General features: G+C 41.1%; 1 protein-coding gene across 1 annotated transcript in view; it reads right to left on the bottom strand.

The window, feature by feature from the left end:
• HOMER1 (homer scaffold protein 1) overlaps nt 1-26,555 on the bottom strand; it is an 859,759-nt gene that overhangs the window by 790,938 nt on the left and 42,266 nt on the right. Inside the window, exon 2 of the mRNA XM_044063716.1 lies at nt 20,966-21,058. Within this exon, the coding sequence (XP_043919651.1) occupies nt 20,966-21,058 (93 nt within the window). The remainder of the gene's footprint in view (nt 1-20,965; nt 21,059-26,555) is intronic.

Genomic DNA, 26,555 nt, shown 5'->3' with positions numbered 1-26,555 from the left:
TGCAATACCTAGTTAGTGACCTTGAATTTGGAAGTCTTCAAATCACTAATGCACAAAACTGCATAAAAACACTGTTAGTGAATTTTTTTGTCACATCAATAGCTCAAGCAAAAATGAATAAATACTCAAAATTGTGACATCTAAGTCTGACGGGAGGTTTTCTTGCTGCTAAGAAATTCTTACCCTCTGCAAGAAAGCACAACTTATCTACTATATGAAGTTAAGACAAAGAGAGTCCACAAATGTCTGTTTATAAGATGAAAACACAAATCAATGTAAAAATATACACTAAAGAGTTGTAACTGGACAAGTTGGTGTTAAAGATACATGTAGCCAACATGTAGGGAAGCTTCATTAAAGCTTACTTGTATCACCAGGAGTTTGCTACAACTATCACATGAATGAATTCTGAGCTGATAAAACTAAGTTACAGATTTGTCGTTTGATTCTCATTGTTTAAGAAACAGTATAACTATTAAAGATTAGCAGTGTCAGTGGCTCAACAGGAAGAACTCAAGGCTGAGGGTTCTGTCACCACACCACCTGCTTCAATTCATTTCCAGTGTCAGCAGTTTAACAGGTAGCACACACAACTTTAGTACTAGAAGATGAGAAGGCAGTGGGGGTTCTACTCTCTCTCTCTCCATGTGGTGGGAGTATTTTACAAATTGCTGACATTGCAGTGCAGCATAAGTGGGTTGCTGTACCCCTGAGTGTGTCGTCTTTCAGATTAGATGTACAACCGAGGTCCCAACTGCTTGAGTTGGTGGCAGCTCAGATGGATGTAAAAGATCTCAGTGCACTTACTGAAAAGTGTAGGGAAACTTTAACACAAAACAACCTGAATATATACAGTTTCCATACAAATAAAATTAAATATGAAATAAAATGACATAATAAAAATATATAAGGAGTATTTAGAAGTGCAATTAAATTAGACAACATACAACAATGCAGAATTATGTTAAACAGAAATATACATCTGCAGTGTCAATGTAAATGTTAGAATTTAATTTCCTCCCAAATTCCACCTAGTAGTATGATCACTACCACTACCATGGGTTTCACTTGAAAGGAAGCTACTAGCCTAGTGGGATTATGCCAATCAACAAAAGATAAATAAAATAAATAAATGAAACTCACATGGTAGTGCATCACAAAGAAGAGTGTGCAGTCCTGAGATACTGGCCTTCACAGAGGACATTAAACTGTGAAGTCCCATCTGTCTGTGTTGGTAGTAGCTCAGGTTAATATCAAAGATCCCAAAGGAGAGGTATTTTTTTCAAAGAAACAAAAAATATAAATCAAACACAAATCTTCACATTGAATTTGTAACAACAAAAATCAAACAAACACATATCCGTCACAGCAAATTTCAGTTCAAAAAAGAAACAAAAAATGAAAAGAGGCGGAAAGAAGTAAAAAGAAGCAACTGGAAGAGAAAATGTTCCCAGGTGTCCTGGTCAAATCTGCCCTTAACAGTAGTGCTATTACCTCAGGTCTCCGCTGAAAACAGTCCAAGCATAGCGTGACTAACCTGGTCAACACAATACAGACTAATGTATACTGCATTGCCTTTACAAGGCTTAGGAAAGTACAAACTAGTACTTTAAATGAATATAATCTTCTAAGTATTTAGGGTGAGTCTCATACCTCTCAAGTGTACCTCATTACAAGGAACGTTCCTCATTTTGGGTCTTGAAAAGTCCATGTTCCTCAAAGTTCCACAATGAAAGGGTCTGTCACACATTCAGTGTTGGGAATTTTTTTAGCAGATATCGGTAATAAATAGTACTGAATCATATTAATTTACCAAAAACAACTTTTTATAAGTATAAAGCAGCACATTTTAACCATCCTGTGACCTTCCTAGCTAAAGCTAGTAGTAAGCTGTTGGGAGGTGTTCCACATTTTGTTTCTCACTTAGGAGAGGGAAGATTGAGAGCTATGGTGAATTGTGTGCAGTACGATATATTGAAATGTGATACTTGTGCAAAATTGTAGGCATGTTTACCATTCATAGCTAGTTTGTGGTTTTCTTTAATGCCTCAGTAGAGCAGTAAATGTTGTTGCTGTTACATTCATTCTAGCATAACAACATGCTTGCATGAAGATTCTTTCACATGTACTTCAGACACTGGTTTTCTCATTCCCTTTTTGTTTCTACCTAAACTGTACAGTGTTTACGACTCTTGTGCTATTTCTTCAGAGCCAGTCATACTTACAATGGATGATGCTAAAAGTGAAATGTGAGTTAATGATGATCCAAACTATATAATTTATATGTATAATTAAAGTTGAGTCAAAAAGCGTAGAATTTTTTCCCCAAAAGTAAATGATGAACAACAAGGCACATCAGTTTCAAAGGCATGTTGCTATCTTGTAATTTATTTATATTATATTGTGTGGCCACTTAAAATTAGGTTAAATTTAAGAAAATATTCACATTTTTGAAAAATCTTTGTTTACCAAAAATGTAGATCATATGAGGACTTGAACACCATCAGTTATCAAGCATATATGTGCAAAATTAAGACACGCTAGTTACTACTACAATACAGTTAGGTGCAGGGTGCAGCTTAAATTTAAACCACAACCATTTGTATTTACATAATGAAGAACAAACACAGTATATCTACTAGCCACTTGTAACTCAAGTAGCAAATGATATTACAGCCATCTTTATGTCCACCTTTAAACATAACTTAGTATAAATATACAGTATGATGAAATAAAGTCAGTATCAGTATACATAATCCTGATCAAAGTGTCTAAAAGCAAGAAAACAGGCAAGCATGTTTAATTTCTAGAAAAGTTAGTGCAAGTCACTAAATAGCAAATTCAGGTTTACATATTCTAAGTCTGAGATAGCTGTGTTTCATAGTATTGCCTTTTCTCCATGGTATGGCTATCTCTGAATAAATATAAATATGTACTATGGTGTGGAGGATTTAGTCCTAGGGGTGCATGTGGGCTTGCCCCCTACAAAAAGCAACTTTAAAAGAATATAGTGACATTCAACATTTGTTGTTCTCCTGTATTTAATTACTTTAATCAGTAATTTCTAGACTTGCAATTATGAATTTCAGAATTAGAACACAGAGCCTTTTATAGTACCAAAGGAATTCCAGCACGGTTTTACCAGTCTATATGATAGAAGCAAAATGATAATGTCAAACTCTGGAGTGTACAAACCTTTGCACTTCCTGCAATTAGCAATGGATTGCTCTACATCCACTATTTCCTTGCATCTTAAAAACACTCTGCGTCTTTTCTAGCAGTAACTGCTTTTATTATTGATCCATTTCCATCACCACTTTATCCGCTTAATGATAACAGAATGGCTGAAGATAGTTCCACAGGACACTGATGCAAGGCAGACAACCAATCCTGCATGAGACATTAGTCCATCACAGAAGGTGCGAGCGTGTGCGTGCGCATACACACACACACACACACACACACACACACACACACACACACACACACACACACACACACACACACACACACACACACACACACACACACACACACACACACACACACACGTACACACACACACACACGTACACACACACACATACACACACACACACACACACACACACACACACACACACACACACACACACACACACACACACTGCTATCATCACTTTTCAGGCTTACAAATTCACATATTGAAGTATCTTTGGAATGTAGGAGGAACAGAGGCCTTGCCAAAAAAAAAAGACAAATGGGGACATACAGATTTCACATGGAAGGCATCCCAGTTGAGAACTAAATAGGAAATCCAACTGTTGTGAGGCAGCAACACTAACCACTATACCCACATTTAAATATTAAATAGTCAAGCATTAAGAACTGACCCTGGAGCTTTTCTTTAAATGAGATAAACTGCAGATCAACAGAGTGCACTGTTCGCCATTATCTACACCTCGACGGGTAAACTTCATTTCTTTGTATTAAAGATGCCAACAATGTGGTGGTAGTCTGTTCTGCACGATCATTCTTTTTTTCTGAAGCCACCTCATACTCAGCAAATTGATTTGTACGTGCCATCTAGTTTGAAGAGGGCATGTGTCATTTAGTCTGTTCTACCGCTTTGTCCTTGGATTAAAGCATTCCAGACTAGTTCCTCACTGCTCTCCATTGCTTGTACCAGCCTCAGATGGTCACCATCAGGAATCCTTGCATGTTTCGAGGTCTTAACAGTTCCAACATACTTAGAAAAAAACTTTAAGTGAAAAGGGCATGCACAAAAAACACACATACATATGTACATAATTTAAAGTGGTTACAGTAAAATTAAATTTGACTGATGGATAGAAGGAAGATGGTTCCCTATCTTACAGCATTAGTTTCTACATTATGTTTGACAATTTTGAGCTGGAGATTAAAGTTATAAACTGCAACTCTTCATCCTGTAGTTCTCGGTTTGAATCCACATTCTCCATTTTTCATACAGTGTGACTGAACTCAGTTAACCACGTGCTTCTAGACTGCCCTTGAAAAGTGACACCAAGCAAATACAATAAACAATTACTGTAGCATGAAATGGATAAACTTAAATGCAACATGGAAGAAACTAGGACCTGATTAAAGAATACACACAACAAATAAGGCAGCTAATGTTTCTTAATTATCCATACTCCATGCAGAAAATAGAAAGGAAAAAAAAAGTCTTGTGCTCCAGAAGAAATTTGTATCCCTCAGTAAACAGAATAAAAATATTTAGATGCACTTTACTTATTATTTATTGGCATCTGATTCCTAGGAAAGTCCATCTGAGCAGTGCCCTGTTTCAGTGGAGACCCGATAAGAAAAGTTCCATTATACAGAGATTATGGACATCATCTGCATTGTTTCATCATTTACAGTCAGTTTCAAACATGAGCAGTTCTTTTATTTAGACATCCTTAACAACAGTGACATCACTTAGTTCTGATTAAAAATAACAGTTACATGAGTTGATAGAAAAAAAAAGAAAAAAGCAGGTGGGGTTGCCTTGGTACATAAACAAATAATCAACTTCTCACTTTATTTAACTACAATCTGCTTACCTCACTTTGGGCTACAGGAGTTCATAGGCATTTACTAGGCTAACGACCACAAGGGCCTTTTTAAGTCTAGCCATGCATCCCAAATTTCTGACGAGTTCTGATACCCTTGATGCGTGTAATGGCATGGGCCTGTGAGATGAACCATTTACAGGTTACCTGTTTGCATCACAGATATAGCTGCCAAACATGGCATAAGTTTCCGGTTTCCCATCCAACTGTCCAATACAGAAAGCTTCCTAGTACAGACCTTGTGTCTCTAGCTGCACTGAAAAGTTGAACGATAGCCTCTTTATTGTGTCTATAAAGTAATTTAATTTCAGATATTTTTCTAAAGTTTGCTGGACTGATGTTAATCTCCTGAACTCCAGTTTCTACTGTTAAAATATATACATTTAAACAGTTACAATAATGCATGCATATTTCTGTACTCTTCCAGTAGGGGACACTGTGGTTACATTTCAAATACAGCATTTTGCAAATACTATTTCAACACACACGCCTGTAAAAGCAGTTTGAAATGCACACGACACACAGCTCTAATACATTTGTAACACAAGCATCTTGTATAAATCATTTCAATATTCCCCAATGACATAATTATTTACAAAATTCCAGTTCGCTGTGCTGGCAGTATCTCCTTTCATCACTCCATTCACCTCCAAACACACCACATCAATCTTGGAACACAACTTACTGTGATAAAAATACCTTTACTAGTACCTTAAAATCAATTGTCAACAATTACAACATCACTAAATTAAGCTGCATGCTTCTTTAATAGCACTTACCTACTTATAACCAACAAACCGGAAATTCATCCCTGGTATGGCACCTATGTCTCTAATGGACACAGGTAACCTGTAAATGGTTCCTATCCCAAACCCCTGCTTACACTTATCAAGGGTATCGGAACTTGTCAAAGATTTGGGATGCATGGCTAGGCTTAAAAGGCTCTTGTGGTTGTTAGCCAAGTAAACACCTATGAACCATGCTCCTGTTAGAAATAAGAAAGTTAAATTCAACCCAGTTTCTTGGTTAACAAAACAACAAAGCTATTAATGACAAATAAAGACAAAGCCTGGAGTCACTGGAAACAAAAAAAAAATGAATTCAATCTCCAGATTAACAGAGAGCTTACAAATCAAGCCAAAAATAAGATCAAATCAGAAAAAAGATCTTACTACTCTAGGCAATAAAATACAGGTCGTACTAACCCTAAAATATTCTGGTAATCAATAAAAACATCAACCCTGCATGTACAACCCAACAAACTCCCACAACAACCAACTTCACAAAAAGTATGATGGTCAATTCAACATTTTCTTCATTCAGAGTTGCCTCACTCTTAAGAGGCACAACTATACCTTTACAAGAGTTTCTTCAACAACCAAACGTAATATCTCTCAAACCTATACAAATCTCCATCAGAAAACTTCTCAAACTTAAACCTACCACTCTTGCCCCAGATAACCTTTCTATTGAATATATTAAACTAGCAGCAGGTGCAGTAGCCCACCCAATAAGCATTCAAATCAACCACTCCATTAAAGATAGCTATGTTCCTCTGCTCTGCTCTGGATGAAATCCTACATTTTTCCACATCACAAAAGTGACACTCTACTGATTTCACCATCTATCGCTCATGGTTAAGCTCTCCCCACCTCGCCAAAATCCTAGAGAACTACATCCATCACCAACTGTTAAAATCTATACAGGAAATAATCTACTCTCTCCTGCCCAACATGGCTTTCACCCACATCACAGTAATAACACTGCACTCCTCAATTTCTGTACTCATATTAACCAGCACCATAAGTTTAGCAAACTACTACCAGCAGTATTCCTTAACATATGCAAAGCCTTTGATACGGTGTCCCATCCTAAACTTTTTAACAGACTCTTCTCCCTTGCACTAGACAGTCCATTTCTGTCATGGTTCTCCAGTTACAGATATGACAGACTCCAGGCAGTCAAATGGACTAATGACATCTCCCCCTTCCTTCGTATACCTGCAAGAGTTCCACAAGGCTCCATCCTAGGACCACTCTTATTTAATATTTTCATTAATGACCTATACCTTTATCGTACAGTATGCAGATGACTTGCATTCGTGCATTCAGCTAAAACTATTGAAAAATTATAGCAATTAACAAAAGAATCCCTTGTCTCTGTAGGCAAATAACCCATGTGTCTCTGTAACTCCAAGCTTCTGTTGAACTCTGGTTTGTACTTCTTGATCTTCAGAAGGACTTCTGAAGTGAGAGGAATTGGAGGAAAGGCATAAAGGAACCTTCTTTTACAGGAAAAGGTCATGCCATTGGTTTTCCATGCTTGAGGGCACAGTAATCTCTAACAAAAGAATTTGAGCTGTCTGCTTTGTATGCAGGCAAAAAGATCCATCTCTGGAGTCAATGTACAGAAAGACCTCTCTGCTTAACATCCATTTGTGAAGATCTGATCAAAATGTCTACTATTGTGTTTCTCCCTGGAGGTATGTAAAAAGCCTGGAGAAAACTTGTGTTGAGCTGCAATTTTCTAAACTATCAGAGCAAATCTACAAAGGCAGAAGGACTTGATGCTCCCCTTGTTTGGTCACATACCGCATAACTGTGGCATTGTCTGTGAAGACCCAAAGAGGACCTGAAATCCAGAGGTGAGGTAGAGACTGAAGAGTCAGTACAAGTGCCTTTATATCCTTTATGCTGATATGGTCTCTTCGTTCCTTGCCAAATCCCCTGAACCATGATATTCTTGGAATAAGCACCCCATGCCAGATCTAAGGTGTCTGTGAACAGGTCTTGGCAAGAAGGAGGCAGTTAAACAGGCATTCCTATTGTGATGCCCATGCCCTGGCCCAGCAGTCAAGGAGCCTCAATCCTCACCACTAACACCAGTGAGGGGTGTCTCATATAGGAGTAAAGGATAACAAATACACACAGTAAAGTGCAATTTCCCTTAAGAGCACACAGAGATCACAGTCAGTCCGGGGCTGGTCACTCCCTTGCTCTCCAGGACCCCAATAAGACTTCCCACTGGCACAGCTACAGGGTCCAGATTTCAGCCTAGTGGGCAAGCTAAAAACCTCTAGCACCCTCTCTGTCCAACCAATGCATCATGTCCCTGCCCAGCTACTTGGCACACACACACACACACACACACACACACACACACACACACACACACACACACACACACACACACACACACACACACACACACACACACTTTGAGAAGAGCTTTTTACAACCACACAGACTCTACTGGGCAAGGCTGGCACAGGTTCTCCAGCTGTGCCCCTTTTTCCCCAACTATACGGTAGTACCAGCTGCTGCCATCCCTAATATTTATCAGCTACTCAAAGGCCCTTAAAAGGGTGTCCAATTATTACTGTGCAATATTATTATCCAATTGGTAGTATAGCCCAGGGCTAAAGCTACTGGAGTGGCTTTGTACAATTTTACTAAAGGCATGCAAGTACTCTAAAGAGCTTAAATTATCTCTACAAAAACAGACACAGTTGGAAGGGTTTAAAAATATTTAATAACAAATAGTCAAAACACAAGGCAACACTTTTACTACATGCTAGTCAAGAGTTCATAGATCACAAAGAAATGCTTAAAATAATTCAGTAGTACAGTTCTGACATCACAGAAAAACACTTAGTTTAATCTTTCTAGTTTCTAGCTATTTCTAAGAAAAAACACAAGTCTAAGATAAACACATATAGAGCAAGACAGTGCTGGTGAGTTTGATGGTCACGACAAAAAATGCTTAATGCTCTCTGATTCTCTCTGTATTTTTAAATCACATTCCTGGTTCACATTACATCATTCTTCACACTTCCCTGGGTTCTCAGGCTAACAGAAACTACATTTACATTCTTCACCTCTGGGCAGAAACCAGAGCAATAAAGGACATTTATGCATGCAAATTCTAGCCATTAACTCTGGCCTTAAAATGACAGGCAGGATGCCTCACTCTAGACTTACTGGCTCTGAGTTTTAACATCAAAGGGTCACAACATGCTTTACTTGGTCAGTAGAGTGCACAATTGTTAAATTTTTTTCAGTTCCACATGTAACACTATTTTTACCATTTAAGACAACAAGCCTGTGGTTTACATTAATATTTTCAGATGACAGAATTATCTCCAAAATTCTATCTGGCTAGGCTGGCAGCCTTCACCTATCTTCACCCAGTCTTCACATATCTCCCCCCTGGAGAACTCAAGCTAGTTTTTCAAGTGACTCTTGAGAAATGCTGCTTGAGGGAGTTAGGTCTATCTGAGTGTACCTTACCCCATTCCCTGTCTTGACTGCCCATCTGCACTGGCATTGCTAATCCCACTGCGGTGCTGCACGGACATGTCATATGCTTGCAGCCCCAGGCTCCATCTTAGCAACTTGGCATTTTGCTGGCTGGCTCTGTTTAACCATATTAGGGGGTTGTGATCTATTATAACAGTGAATTTCCTTCATATAGACAAGTCTGAACTTTCTGCAGTGCCCACACTATGACTAGACATTCCTTTTCTACAGCTGCATAGTATTCCTCCCTGGGTTGGAGCCTAGGACCGAGATAAAATGTTGGGTGCTCTTCCCCCTCTGAAGAAATCTGGCTAAGTACAGCCCCCATCCCATGGTTCAACGCATCCACCTGCACAACAAATTCTTTGCTGTAATCTGGACTGGCTAACACAGGTGGTCCTCCCAAAGCTTTTTTAAGCTTCTGGAATGCCTGCTCACATCCTAGGGTCCACACTAACTTATCTGGCCTGTTCTTCCTTGTCAGGTCTGTGAGGGGAGCAGCTATGGTACTATAACTGGGGATGAACTTTCTGTAGTACCCTGCTGTCCCTAAAAATGCCATCACCTGCTTTTTAGTAACATGTGCAGGCCATGCCTGAATGGCTTCCACTTTAGCATGTTTTGGCCTTATCTTACCATTCCCCATTCTATGTCCTAGGTAGGAGACCTCTGCCATACCCACCTGACATTTACTCAGCTTAATGGTCAACCCTGCCCTCTGTAGTCTGCCCAGCACCTCCCTGACATGTTAAAAGTGCTCTTGCCAGGAATGGCTGTAGATGGCAATATCATCTAGGTAAGCAAGGGTAAACCCTCCTGCTCCTGCTAGGATATGATCTATCAGCCTCTGGAAATTGCTGGGGCATTTTTCATCCCAAAGGGCATCTTTATGAACTCATGCAAGCCAAAAGGAATCACAAAGGCTGACTTCTCTCTAGCACTGGGAGTCAAGGGCACCTGCCAGTAACCCTTCGTGAGATGAATGGTTGTAAGATACTTAGCCCCACCCAGCTGCTCTAGGGCCTCATCTGTCCTAGGCATGGGGTAAGCATCTGACTCTGTGTGGCTATTTAATTTCCTGTAGTCCATACAGAACCTGGTGCTGCCATCCTTCTTTGGCACCAGCACCAGTGGGGAGGCTCAGGGGCTGTTGGACTCTTGAATCATTCCTAGTTCCAACGTCTCCTGTACCTCCTCCCTCAGAGTCTGTTTGACTCTCTCAAGCACTCTATATGGGGCCTGCCTAATAGGCCTTTGGGGTCCTGTATCCACCTGGTGCTGCCCCAGGAGGGTGCACCCTGGTTTCCCAGTGAACTTCTTCTTCTTCTTCTTTCGGCTTTTCCCGGTTAGGGGTCGCCACAGCGGATCACCTGTCCGCTCATGATTGGCAGTGGAGTTTTACGGTGTCGTGTTGCCAGTCTGGCACCCAGCCTTCCACAGAAGGCACACACAAGCACACACTCACACCTAGGGCCAATTTAGAGTGTCCAGTCCACCTACAGTATGTCTTTGGGATGTGGGAGGAAACCGGAGCACCCGGAGGAAACCCACGCGACCACAGGGAGAACATGCAGACTCCTCACAGAAGGCACCCCAGCCGAGGATCAAACCGGAGAACCTCTTGCTGTGATGCGGCAATGCTAACCGCTGCACCACTGTGGCCGCCCACCCTGGTTTCCCAGTGAACATGTCCCCAAATTCCTGCAACACTGCTTGGATTTTTCGAACCTGGGTAGGAGATAGCTGCTGGGACATTGCTACTCCTTTCACTGAGGTGTCAGCCCGAGCCTCACTGAGGAGATCAGTCACCAGATCTCCCTCAGAATCCTCCTGCAATCCACTGAAAATGCTCAGCACAAGGGCCTCCCTATCATGGTAAGGTTTCATCATGTTAACATGGTACAACTTGTGCCCCTGCCTTCTGCCTAGCAGTTCCACCATGTAGTTAACATCACTTACCTTTCATACCACCTTGTAGGGTCCCTCCCAAGCTGCTTGCAGCTTGTTGTGTCTGACAGGAATGAGAACCATTACCTGCTGCCCCACAGCATACTCTCTAGCTCAAGCATTCCCTTCATACCACACCTTTTTCTGTTGTTGGGCTTCTGCCAGGTTCTCCTGGGCCAAGCCCATGAGTTCCCTCAGCCTTGTCCTGAGGTTTAGGATGTATGCCACAACATACTCCTTGTGAGACTCGCACTCACCTTCCCACTCATCTTGAATTAAATCTAGAGGTCCCCTCACCCTATGCCCATACAGCAACTCAAAGGGTGAAAAACCTGTGGATTCCTGGGGAACCTCTCTGTAAGCAAACAACAGATGGGGCAAATATTTGTCCCACCCCCTCTTAAACTGATCTGCAAATGCCTGTAGCATGGAATTGATTGTAGAGTTTAACCTCTCAACAAGACCATTAGACTGGGGGTAGTAGGAGGGTGGTCTTCATGTGCTTCACCCCACAGGACTTCCACAGACAAGCCAGCAAGTCTGACATGAAATTGGCACCTCTGTCAGTCAGTATTTCTTTTGGGAAACCTACCCTGCTGAAAATCTCTAACAAAGCATTTGCCACCTTCTCTGCCTCAATGGAGGACAAAGCCACTGCCTCAGGGTATCGTGTAGTATAATCCACTACCACTAGGATATACTTTCTCCCTGTGGAACTTGGGATACTCAGAGGACCCACAATATCCATAGCTACCCTCTGAAATGGCTCCTCAATCACAAGCAAAGGCATCAAAGGAGCTCTCACCTTGTCTCCTGCCTTGCCTACCTTTTGGCACTGCTTACAGGTCCTGCAGTACTCTGTTACATCTCTGGAAATTCCAGGCCAATAGAAGTTCTACACAATATGCCTCTTTGTACGTTTTATGCCTATATAACCTGCAAAGGGAATAACAGGGGCTACGGCTATAAGCGCCAGACGGCAGGCTCTAGGCACTACCAACTGCTTTACTCTCTCACCTTCTAGCCCTTCCTCAGGGGTCCACTCTCTGTAAAGTAACCCTTTGTCCCAGTATAAAGATTCCTCCTTTCCTTGAGAATCAGATGCCTCCTTAGCTACCTGCCTCAGGCCTTGCAATGTAGGGTCTAAGAGATGAGCCTGTCTCAACTCTCTCCTTGTAACCCTTCCCAGCTCCCCTTCCACAGGAAGTCTGGCATCCTCTGACAGTGGTGCCTCACTGTCAGCCTGGGTGCTACTACTCACTTCTACCTTTGCAGCCACTCTGTCCCAGGGAACATCAGTACCCACAAGCAGCTGTGGCTCACCGTCAGTTTCACTGCTACAGGGTAGCTCCCTCCCTGAAGTAACTACCTCACCAGTCCTGGCTGCAACTATGCAGTCTGTCTGGGTCTCCCCAGGCTACCAGACTTATGTGCTTGTCGCCAAGCCTTTTTGCATGTAACTGCACAAACACATGGTACTGCCTCATCCAAATCGTTCCCTAGAAGGACATCTGCAGGATGGTAGGTTTCGTACCCTTGTTGTCTCAAGACAACCTACTGTTGGCATTTTTTTCTTTCCCACTTACTGGTTCCTTCATTTTTGGTTCCCCACCTTGCCTCTGTGGACACCTGTATGCCACATGGCTCCACTGGTTGCATTCAAAACATTTAACCCTAGCTCCTGGACGTGTACCTGGATGAGTGGCTTCCCCTGCCACTGGCAGATTCTGTTGGGGCAGTATGTGCTGCCCACCATGGGTTCCTTTAGACCCATGAGCAGTACTGGGGGTCCCTTTCCTGTGCAGGGCTGCCCTGCTTGCCAGGTATAGGTCTCCCTTTTTCCCCAACTCATCTCAAGTGGCACATTGTCTATCAGCTAATTAGATCCTCATGTCCTCAGGCAAAGTGCTATGGGCTTGTTCCCTCACCACAAGTTCTGCCAGCCCTTCAAAAGTGGTGACCTGGCATCCACACACCCACCTATGGAAATACGTATTCAGTTCAGCAACATATTCACACACACTTTCATCTGCCTAGCGTCTATACTCACAAAATTTTTTCCTATACGTTTCAGGTGTTAGCTTAAACAACAGCAGTATAATCAAAACATGCAACATCAGACATTTTTGACAAAACAATTACAGCTTTACCATGGAGTAAGGGGGTCAGGTACCGTACCCAGAGCCTTTGGTCAACACCATACTGTTTGCATACCCTCTCAGACATATGAATGAAACTATCAAAATTATCCCCCTCTTTAAACCGCAGAAGAAATTTACTGACCTTTTGTGCTTCTGGGGTCCGGTTACTTCCTTCCCCATTACCTCCATGACTCTGGCGAAGTGTCAGCATTTCCCTCTCATGCTTCCTCTGCCGCTCCTTATCCTCGTCTTCCAGGCATGGCAGTTTCTCATTCTCCTCAGACTGTAGACTCCTCAGTCTCTCAGCTGCTTCTGTCTCCAAACACCTGGCCTCCATCTCAAGTCTCTTTAGCTTCAGATGGATTTTAAGTCCTCTGCTGAAAGGCTAAGCTGTCCATTCTCTGAGGGTATATCCACTGCCAGTCTGATTGTCCTCCTGGCTTCTGTTTTCTGATACAGCTGTAACTAAGGCTGCAATCCGGTCTGCCTTAGTCAGGTTTCCATGCACCAGTCCCCTAGCCTGGCACATCTCTGCCAGCTGGCTCCTTGTCAGCTTTCCATACTCCTCTCCTGACATGCTGCCTGCTCACCCAGACTAACTAAGCTAACAAAAGAAATAAAACAATTGTGATCTGGACTCTGAGTATTCACTGTGTGACTGATGTAGAGCACAAAACACCTTCAGAGCTCACTGTACACAAGCTACAGGAATTCACTCTACCTACACCACTACAAGCAAATTAGTATTTGCCAACCAATTAATATGTGGTGTGGATATCCCACCACTGCCAAACAATTAATATGTGATGCCCGTACCCTGGCCCAGCAATCAAGGAGCCTCAATCCTCACCACTAACACCAGTGAAGGGCATCTCATATAGGAGGAAAGGATAACAAATACACATAGTAAAGTGCAATTTCCCTTAAGAGCACACAGAAATCACAGTCAGTCCGGAGCTGGTCGCTCCCTTATTCTCCAGGACCCCAATAAGACTCCCCACTGGCACAGCTATAAGGTCCAGATGTCAGCCTAGTGGGAAGCTAAAACCTCCAGCACCCTCTCTGTCCAACCAGTGCTTTGTGTCCCTGTGCATGTAGCTGACACACACACACACACACACACACACACACACACACACACACACACACACACACACACACACACACACTTTGAGAAGAGTTTATACAACCACACAGACACTCCTGGGGAAGGCTGACACAGGTTCTCCAGCTGTGCCCCTTTTTCCCCGACTATACGGTAGTATCAGCTGCCACCACCCACTAATAATTATCAGCTACGGGTGTCCAATTATTATTGTGCAATATTATTATCCAATTGGTAGTATAGATCAGGGCTAAAGCTATTGGAGTGGCTTTGTACAATTTTACCAAAGACATCCAAGTACTCTAAAGAGCTTAAAATATCTCTACAAAAACAGCCACAGTTGGAAGGGTTTAAAAATATTTAATAACAAATAGTCAAAACACAAGACAACTTTTACTACACAGTGCTAGTCAAGAGTTCAGAGATCACATTGAAATACTTAAAATAATTCAGTAGTACAGTTCAGACATCACAGAAAAACACTTAGTCTAATTTTTCTAGTTTCTAGCTATTTCTAAGAGAAAACACAAGTGTAAGATAAACTTACATATAGAGCAAGAAAGTGCTGGTGAGTTAGATGGTCAAGACAAAAATGCTTAATGCTCTCTGAGTCTCTCTGTTGTTTTAAATCACATTCCTGGTTCACAATACATCATTCTTCACACTTCTCTGGGTTACCAGGCTAACAGAAACTACATTTACATTCTTCACCTCTGGGCAGAAACCAGAGCAATAAAGGACATTTATGCATGCAAATTCTGGCAATTAACTCTGGCCTTAAAACAATAGGCAGGATGCCTCACTGTAGACTTACTGGCTCCGAGTTTTAACATCAAAGGTCACAACATGCTTTACTTGGTCAGTAGAGTACATCGTTGTTAATTTTTTTTTCAGTTCCACATGTAACACTATTTTTACCATTTAAGACAACAAGCCTGTGGTTTACATTAATATTTACAGATGACAGAATTATCTTCAAAATCTTATCTGGCTAGGCTGGCAGCCTTCACCTATCTTCACCCTATCTTCACACCTATATTGAGAGAAATCTGTTTTTTTTTCTGCCAAGATAACTCCTTTTGGATGAAAGACAGAAGAGGAATCTAGAAGGTTAATGGATGGCAATGCTGAACCCACACAGACTTCAGACCACTGTTTTTTCCTCATATTGAGTCTGGCAATAGGTACCATAAGAATTATTGATGCCATGATCTCCCTTACTGTCAAAATAATAGAAGGACGGGCCTGAAAATAATCCCAGCAAGACAACTTTGTTTTCTGGAAGAAAAACTGTCATTGACAAGGTGTTGATTCTGCAGCCCTGGAAAATCCGACCCAGAGATGGAATTAAGGAAGACTACTTCTGGTTCAGAATGAACCCCAAATTGGCTAGAAAATCTATTAAAACTGCAAATAAGTCAGAAGAAGCTTTGGACTGCAGCCTGAATGAGAAGATCACCTAGATAAGAAAATATCTGGATAGCATGAAGTCTGCAGTAGGAAATGACAGGGACTAGGCACTTTGTGAATACCCTTGGAGCAGTAGAAAGACCAAAGGGAAAAGTAGAACACTGAAAATCATATGAAGAGATGAAAATGTAAGAATTTCCTGAAATGAGGCTGAATAGGAATATGAAAAAATGTCCTTCATATCCAGAGTTATCACAAAAGACTGGAGTAGAATCATTAGAAGCAAAGACTGAATGGTCAACATCTTGAAGCTTAGGACTTTCATGAAAGTATTGAGGAAGGGAAGATCAAAATTAGGTCTCAAAGTCCTTTACTTTCTGGGAACCAGAAACATTCCTGAGTAAAAACGTGTTCTCTGCAATACGAGGGGGGACAGATTTTATGGTACCCTGGGCAAAGGAGTCTCAAAGAAGAGACAGAATGAGATGAATCTCGCTTCTAGGAGGATAAGGAATACCAGAAGGATGATGAAAAGTCTTCCAAGACATTTTGTAACCATTTTAAATGATTGCCAGAACCCATTTATCTGCAGTTATAATTTGCTAAACAGATAGTGCAAAATAAGCCTTTGTGATAAAAAAAACTTGAGATAGACTGATGTGTAGAATCTGGAAGAGGAAATAGATAGTCACAAGGCAAGTAAAGGAAGACTTATTACCTATGGAACTCTGTTGAGACCTTTCCTGCAATCTCTTTCTTTGTGGTCTCTTACCCTTTTGAGAAGGATTGAGATCCTTACTCTAGAAAGGACCAGCTTTAGAAGGACAATTCCTCTGAAATTTAGGCATAAGGGAAACAATTTGTTTTAATTCCTGCATGACCTTACCCCTCTCCTGCAAGAATTTAAAGCGTTCAGCAGCCGAAAGGAGAATATAACAATTTAGCCTTGACATTCTCAGGCAAATGCTGAAGTCTAAGCCATAAAAACTAATGAATAACTGAAGCAGTGGCTGCAGCCCTAGGAAAAGGCATCTGCAGCATCATAACAACCCTTAACAGAATAAGAGGAAGAATTAATTAAAGCCAATAAAGAAGTCTTAGGTTTTGAATCAAAGTCAGAAAGCACTTTACCCATGTTATCCAGGATGGACAAATGGTACCTAACTATATGGACTGGGCAATTTATAGTTCTAACAGCTAAAGTGGTAAAAGTATACATTTCTTCCATATCTATTAGTGGCTTTACTACTTTTATGCATAGGCAGAACATTAGAAGAAGACAGGAGTGTAGATGGAATCTTAGTAGAAGCAGTGATAAAATAAGGCTCTGAAACAGGATACTTGGATAAGAACTTAACTGAATCTGACAGCTTATAAAATTTGTCTTTTTTTTTTTTGGAGCCGAGGGCAGAGATTCAGGATTAAAAGACACAGTGGAGGAGGTATCCAATAAGACTCTTAAAACAAGAGGAATGGCAGAAGGTTTAGGTATACCAACTTCTAGTAAAGCATTACACCTCTTCTGGATATTAGACAACTGAGAACCTTCCCACTGAAAATGCTGCATCATCTTGACAACAGTGTCTCCAAAAGGAAGCCCCTCAACATGGGAATCTGAAGATAATGTGTCTTCTTCATCTGAAGCATAAGTAGCAAGTGAATGAACTTTTAAAATGAAGCCAAAGAATCTTCCCTATCTGAATCAGACTCCTCCTTATCCTCAGATTACTTATCTTCCTTTTACGGGGAGAAGAAGAAGACAGGGGAGGAGTAATGGCAGCAGGAAAATAAGAATGGGTTTTAAACACATAACGGCCTTAAAAAGAGCCTGTGTAAAATACTGCCTCTGTTACTGAAGAAACCTCACAGATAGAAGAAGGACAGTGTGTCTAGTCTTTTGCTTCTTCTTAGAACTGACATCTGCCATTACCAAACACAGAGGCTATAAGTCCTGAAGTACCTCAAAGTACCAGGGACTTCTTCCCTAACTTTCAGATATGCTGAAAAGTGCTACAATACAATGAACAATGGTTTCCCCTTCTTGGTCAAAGCAAGCAAATGGCCGGATGTGACAGACATGAAAGATGTCTGTGCTATTTCAGCCTCTAACAGGGTCACTATAGTGGGAGCAGCACAACCGCAGAAGCAGCAGATTATCTGAAGTCTCATTAACAGAGACACTGGAGATGTCTGGGTCCAACTCTATAGCAGAAGTTTTTATTTTAATCTTCTTTGACTTATTTATTGCCATTGAAAGTACATTGTCTGCTGAGGACTCAGACACCATCTTACCTTGTGCAAGAGCTTTAAGCTTCTGAGTCTCAAAATATACTTTTTAAAGAAGACAGGCAACTACGCAAAGACTTAGACACAAACACCTGAAAGACAAAGCAATCCCTATATTAGTGCTCAGTGCCCCGACTTGACAAACATTTAGTATGGCAATCTCTGTGAAGAACCTGCCTCCCACAAACACATTTCTCCCTCTCGGATGACATGTACAAAACTTATAAAATAGAAGACAGAGAAAGAGGAGGGTCTTCAATAGGGATACATATCCACCCAATGGCAAAGGAAGAGGCATGAACCATATATCCAACTATCCATCACTAAAACGAGAGCTCAGGCCTTGGCTGACAGCAAGAAAGTTCTGAGGTATTTTGCATCCATACATTGTGTATGTACCTCTGCCTCCTTCTGGATGCAGTCACATGTCAGACATACGGCACCCAGGCTTTGATATGCTAGCTGGACATGTAGCTGTCCTTAGCAGGATAACCCACAACTTATTACTGCAAAAGTGATCATGTAAGATCACACACACATATACACACACACACACACACACACACACACACACACACACACACACACACACACACACACACACACACACACACACACACACACTCACACACAGACATTTGTGTGTATGTGTGTGTGTGTGTGCACACACGCGTGCACACAGTTTCGATGCATATATCCTATATGGCATAAAACACTATCTCATCAGGTGGGTGGCCAATTGGCACACTGATAGGACCCACAAGGTCAAAATACGCATCTCCACCTCTGACAGCAGATCTGTCACTAGTGGTGTTCCCCAGGGACCTGTCCTGAGACCTCTACTGTTGGGCATCTACTTCTCAGAGGTCTAGGCAAAGACAAAAGGCCTGTGGCTGACCAACTCTGCGAATGACTGTAAGTTGGGTGGTGTCACTGACTCCCCAAATGATGTTAACATACTGCAAGAGGGTGTCACAGCAACAAATGACTGGTGCCAAAGTCATGGCATTAAGTTAAATGCAAAAAATTGTATTATCAAACCATTGGCAAAAACACAGCCCCTACTGATTACCACATCAATGGCAACTGCCTAAGCACACAACCTGTCATGACAGACCTGGGTACTCAGGTTGACAACAATCTCACATTCGACCATCATGTAGTGGCAGTGGTCAGAAAAGCCTTTTACTTGGTTCAGCTCATAAATAAAGGGATTGCATCTAGAAAAAAAGGAGGTTATTATCTCTCTGTACGTCTCCCTCATTAGGCCAATAATTGAGTATAACGCCCCATTTGGTATATACCGCTCCAAACACCTGCACCAACTGAAAAGGCCACAGAAATACCTCACAAAGAGAATCCATGGCCTCCAACACCTGTCCTATGGGGACAGGCTCAAATCACTATCACTCTACTCGATATCGTACAGATTACTCAGAGGTGATCTGTGTCTCGCCTACAAGGCAATATCAGACCCTGCCCTACGAGTGATATAAGTCTAACTCCTCATGCATTACCAACTACAAAGGCCTAAATCTAATATGCGGCATCAACAAAACCTGCTGGAGAGACAGGTTTGTCTCCCAGAGGCTGCACCATCTCTGGAATAGACTTCCCATACAAGTCAAACAGAGTACCTTGCTGACCCTCTTCAAGCACAACCTTGATGAGTGGATGGGAAATCACAAATTTATCCCAGGGATTCTACCTGTGTCCCTCATTGACAGGGGTGACTGGTGCTGACTGAGGTTTCTTTTTTGGGGATAAACTCTTGGTTAAGCTTGTAAGGGCCCCATGGCCATTAGCCTAAGTAACCTCCTATAATCCTATATATCTATCTATATATATATATATATATATATATATATATATATATATATATATATATATATATATATATATATATATATATATATATATATACATATATATGTATATATAGTTTACCTTTATATTGCAGACAGCCACATCCCCGAATTAGAGTCCATGAACTGCAATGTACGACTTCATAAAACTGCAAACACCAAAGTTCCGAATAACAAAATCTCTCCCCCTTTTTGATCCATGGTAGCACTTGTTTCAGCTGTGGAGCAGTTGGAAATGTCGACGATCACTGTTTTTTCGAAGTGTAGAGAATTCAGCCGGACGAAATTCACGGAAGCGGTTTGAGTTTGTGAACATTCAGCGGATGTGCTTTTGACTATATAAAGGTAAACCATATATATTGATATAGATATACTGTTATATATACATGCGGACATGCATGGACAACAAGAACAAAATCTACCCAAAATTCAAACTACCACCTGCAGGGTATTAAAACCTAAATTATTCTATGATGTGGATGTGTACCTTAAGGGAGAAATTTAGAATGTGAATAAAAGTCATAGTTCCTTCATTCTCCATTTACATGATTAATTGTTTAATTCAATGACTTTGCGATATGGAAGGAAAGCAGCTGCCCAGTAAAAACTCACAGTGACAGGGAGGCCATGCAGACTCTGCACAAAAGGCACCTCAGCTAAGAAGAAACTGGGGAGCCAAGTGCTGGGAGGCAGAAATACTAACTTCTGCACCACTGTGCCACCCATAGGATCACGTCACTGCAAACTCGTACTTAAAGCAGCCTCACACATGCAGCTTACTACCAAAATATTAACTCGATGTGAACACACTCCAGTGACAGTGGATTCCTGCTCTTACCTGTGACGGTGTGCTTGTCAGCTCCATCTTCTCCTGAGACTTCTCTTTTGCTAAACGTGCTGCTTCTTTAAACTCCTGGAACTTGTCTGCAAACTTCAAATACGGAACACGTGGTTAAAATAAAACTGAGTGCAGCCAATTATCACCTGCTTTGTACATACACGTTTTCTTTAGAAAGGAAGCACATAGAAATTAGGAAAGAGCTTCAGCTGCTAGAAATATTCACTATCAAAATGATCAGCATGGGGCCTTGAAATGCTAGGCATTGACAGCTTCTTCTTAATTTATTAAGTGAAAAAATACAAATGATAACTTCAGCCAACAGATAGGTCTTATTAAAACAGTCAGCCTTCCATATTAAAAACTTTGATCATGTTTTGTTATTATTATTTTGATTTATGCGCACCTAAACATTGGAAATTTCTTCAAACGTATATCAGTATAAACTACAAAAGAGTAATGAACTCACGTGTAAAAAAATAGTATCTATAACACAGACACCACAACAACTGATTAGTGAGGAGTTTTTCTGCAGTGGGTAACTTTTGGTCTGTCTTCTGATACTTTCATCCTAGCACACTTTTAATTTTTGCTCATCTCCGTGGTTACGGGAGTATACACCTTTTGCCAGCACAGGTATGTCAACAAACACATTACGTGAGTGAGCACACTTAGACAATGGCCCACTCAGTGCAATTTCCCATCCTCTCAGCAAGCATATCCTGACAACAAGAACAAAACAAAACAGAAAAGCATTATATGTTTACCCAACTTGGATGAAAATCCATTCACGGCCACAGGATACAGAGGCCATCAGGACATGAGAAAAAAAGGCAGCATAAGCACCTACATCAGAAGACCTCCTGGAAGTTCAACTGATATAGTAAGTATCTGTTATATTTGAATTTGGAGGCCTCAGCAGTAAGTAAACTTTGTAAATAATCCTGAGTAGTGAAACAATAAACCTCTAAAAAAAGGCAGTTAACAGGCAGGCTTTAAAGCAAGGGCTCTGAAGTTTGAACTGTATAACACCAGGATGTCAAATGGGGCATAACACCAGAATGTCAAATGGGGCCTGTCAACTAGGACACTTGGCCATGTAATAATGCTTGATGAAACAAAGAATATGTGGCTGTGGTGGAAATGTTTGCAATGAAGCAATTTTTGAAGTGAAAACTGAAAGCAGCCATGTCACTGGTGAAGTGGACTTTGACAGCAGGATTTTCCACAGGGTGGTTAACTGCCTAATGGCAAAATATAATGCGGTTAGATGGGCACTTAAAAATGGTTTCCTTACACACTGCATGTCTTACCCACCAGAAAGAAAATGAGACATACAGCTATGACTTTCTGAATTCATGCATCTTTCAAGTGAAACTTGGCAGAGTATGATTCAAGGTACAACAGGCTCCCTCTGACTTTAATTCTGCTCCCAGAAAGAAAATTGTGAGACTGAAAATTCCATATGGAGTCAGGTAATTAACAGCTTGGATCTGCTAGAATATCATTTAGCATTTCACAATGTAGCGTTACATGCTCTGACTAGAACTGTATCATTTTAATAATATTGCTGCTGACAGGGCAGCAAGGTCATGTTAATGAGCAGGCATGTGTCTGATGTTACACAACCATATACTTGTCTTTGCTGCTGTTCCATTTGAAAGATCAATACAAAACACTTAAAGTAATTCAGTTTTGCTACTGTTTATTTCATGTAATAAGATTCTTTTCTTTAGCAGACACTGTAGGATACAAGGGAACATTAAGTATTATAACAGGTAGTGGAGGGAAGATTCAAATGTCACAACTTTATGCAGCTCCTTGGAAACATCTAATACACAGTGGATTAGATGCTTCTGAGGAGCTGTACGTAGATACCCAAGATGGAGGAAAAAAAAACACCTTAATATATAGTTAACATTCAGGCTTATGCAGTACCATCTTCTTCTTCTATTTTCGGCTTTTCCCGGTTAGGGGTCACTACAGCGGATCATCTGTCCGCTCATGATTGGCAGTGGAATTTTACAGTGTCGAGTTGCCAGCCCAGCGCCCAACCTTCCACAGAAGACACACACACACACACACACACACACACACACACACACACACACACACACACACACGCACTCACACCTAGGGCCAATTTAGAGTGTACAATCCACCTACTACATGTCTTTGGGATGTGGGAGGAAACCGGAGCACCCGGAGGAAACCCACGCGACCACAGGGAGGACATGCAGACTCCGCACAGAAGGCACCCCAGCCGAGAATCAAACCGGAGAACTTCATGCTGTGAGGCAGCAACGCTAAATGCTGCACCACTGTGGCCGCCCATTTTGTGCAGTACCATCTGTTTGTCTAATTTTATGGAAATGTCTTATTTTATCATTTACATAATTTACACATAAAAGGAAAAGTCCATAGTAACAGACGGATAGCATGGTACAGATGGTGGGTAGGAAAAATCAAATCCATCATAAGTGCCTGTAATGGATAAATACCAGAGCAGATATTACACACTGTCAGTTAAGCATCTTCAGACAGCCACTGTTAGTATCCTTTGAAATGCTTCCATGCCAGAGTAATCCACATGTTACTAAGAAGCAGAATGAACAAGATCAAGGACAAAGTTTTGCAAGTATCCCAGAAGAATGGATAGAGCGTCACAAGTATCCAAAAAGTATATGTGCAACATGTGTAAAATGGAGATAATTTACTAAGTACCAACAACCCTGGCCCACTCACTTCAGATACACATACCCCCTCTACTTGTAATATAAGCTACAAACCTACAATTAATAGGCCAACTAACTCTCTCCTAGTCTGTCATCTCAATATTAGAAGCATTAATAACAAGGTACATGAATTGCATGCACTTCTGGATGTCCACTCCCCTGAGATTCTCTGTTTATCTGAAACCTGGTTAAAACCTAACACTAAAGACAATGAAGTGTTACCACCTGGGTACAACATACATAGGCTGGATCGTGCTTCGAGGAAGGGGGGTGTGGTAGCTGTACTCTATAAATCTGAGTTGAATGTCACCATAGATGTAATACAACCTCCTCAGATTAATAACTCTGAGATTCTTGCCACCAAATTGCAACTTAATAAAAATAAATGCATTAATATCATCTGTATGTACATTCCCCCAGGTAACAATATATCTACATTTGAAGATATCCTACACTGGTTATCATGTCACTACCCCTAAGAAACCCTACCACTTGGAGACTTTAACATAGACTTGGGCACCTGTTCCTTAGAATCCCCAACCACCCATATTAACCTGCATGCATTTACACAAATCATATCCACCCCTACCAGGATAGGTAAACCCAACCAAAAAGAAAGTATACTTGACTGGGTACTCATAAACAGTCACCCCCAACTGTACACCTCTGGTACCCTACTTAATGGCCTAAGCGATCACCTTCTCACATATGTAATTAAGCACAAAACCATTAATTCCCAACAACCCTTACTCAGAAAGGTTAGAAACAATAAAAACTTTGACCCTGCCAAATTCCAACAAGAACTAAACTCATGTAATTGGTCTATTCTAAAACACCTCCCCTTAGAGGAAGCAGTAGCATACTTTAACAACAAATTCCTTGAGATCCTTGATTTGCATGCACCTGTTCGTTCAAAGAGAACCAAGGCAAAAACTGCACCATGGCTTTCTATAGAGTCTAAACTCAAAATTACCCTTAGAAACAAAGCATGGGCTTTATGGTGTTCTTCTAAAGACCCTCAAGATCACATTAAATACAGGCAATCCAGGAACGAAACCAAAAAATCAATTTTACAAGACAAAAAACAATACTACTGTAATTTACAGACAGTAAATCAAAATAACCCTCAGAAGTAAGTTTTGGGCAGGTTTAAATAATCTACTACATCCTGGACAAACTTCAACCCCAATCCCTGCTGCTACTATTGATAAAACCCCTGAAGATGTTTCTGACAGTTTTAACCAATTCTTTGCTGAGACAATTCAAGCCCTAGCTAGCCAACTACCTCCTAGCTCCCCTGGTCCTGAAAGTAGCACCCCTAGAAACCTACTTGCGTTCAGCTTCCAACCAGTCGCCACTTCACTTATCCGTACCTTGATCAAAAAATTAAAACCCACTACACTTTCTGCTGATCAACTCTCTACCGAGTACCTACAAAAATCAGCTGATGCTATTGCTTACCCCGTCTCAATACTAATCAATCGAACCATAGTAGAAGCTAAAATTCCCACCATCTGGAAAATATCCTATGTAATCCCACTTCACAAAGGAGGCAGCTCTACTGAATTCTCCAATTATAGGCCAATAGCTATACTCTCTCCACTTGCAAAGATTATGGAAAAATGTATTCATAGACAATTCATGCACCACCTAATCCAAAATCGCCTTATGGCAGACACTCAGCATGGCTTCCGTCCTCATCACAGCACTACTTCAGCCCTCCTAGCCTTTACTAACACCATAAACCATAATCGCAACAATAATTATATATCCTCAGCCCTCTTTTTGGATCTTTCCAAGGCATTCAATATGGTTGATCACCAACTTTTAATCCACACCCTGCAAACATTCTGTCTAGATACTGGAGCCCTCCAATGGTTTCAGTCCTACCTGAATGGTCGACAGCAGTCTGTCTTCTGGCAGAACAAATTCTCTAACCTTCTACCTAACACCCTCGGAGTACCACAAGGCTATATACTAGGGCCCTTGCTGTTCTCCATCTTCATTAACAACCTTTATACTGTCATCCCAATAGTCAGCTGTATCCAATATGCTGATGACTCTACTCTGATTTGCTCAGCCACATCTCCAGTAGAGTTATGGTCAGCTACCCAGACCACCTTTAATACAATAGAAAACTGGCTTTCTGAACATCATCTGATCCTAAATCCCAAAAAAACTAAAATGCTGTTATTTTCACCAACCCGTAGGTCTACCGCTTTCACCTTTACCATAAAATCAAATGATGGCACAATAATCTCCCCTGACCCATCTACAAAACTATTAGGTGTCATCATAGACAATAATCTCAAATTTGACCTACATGTTAACCAAACTATCAAAACCATCAATAAAAACTAGGGTCACTTTACAGAATAAAAGCCTTCCTAACCCCTCCAGCTAAAATTGCCATAGCTCGCTCTCACCTTCTTTCAACTCTTCTGTATGCATCCCCTCTACTCTCGAATTTAAACAAGACTGTCCTTAACAAACTCTCAATTTGCTACAACCACATTGCCAGGTTTGCCACTGGGCTGCCTTTTAGGACACATCATTGCATCAATCTAAATCAGCTTGGGTGGCTTGAACTACCCAGCCTAATCCAGTATAACCAACTGATTATGGCCTATAAAATCCTCTATAATCTGGACAATACTCCTGCACTTAAAAATATTATCATCCCCTATAACAATCCTAGACCGCTTCGATCCTCTAACAAACTACTAATTCAGACTAGCAAAATTAATAACACAGCCGGTGATTCTCTCTTTACAAACTCTGTAAGTAGATCCTGGAACTCTCTTCCAGCTGATATTACCTTACTTTCCACCTTAGGTCAATTTAAAACTAGAATC

This window comes from Protopterus annectens, chromosome 2.part2, assembly GCF_019279795.1.
Source record: "Protopterus annectens isolate FY-2018-M chromosome 2.part2, PAN1.0, whole genome shotgun sequence".
Taxonomy (NCBI): Eukaryota; Metazoa; Chordata; order Ceratodontiformes; family Protopteridae; genus Protopterus; species Protopterus annectens.
Note: the sequence above shows the minus strand (reverse complement) of the source record. Positions and strands in the feature narration are given on the sequence as shown.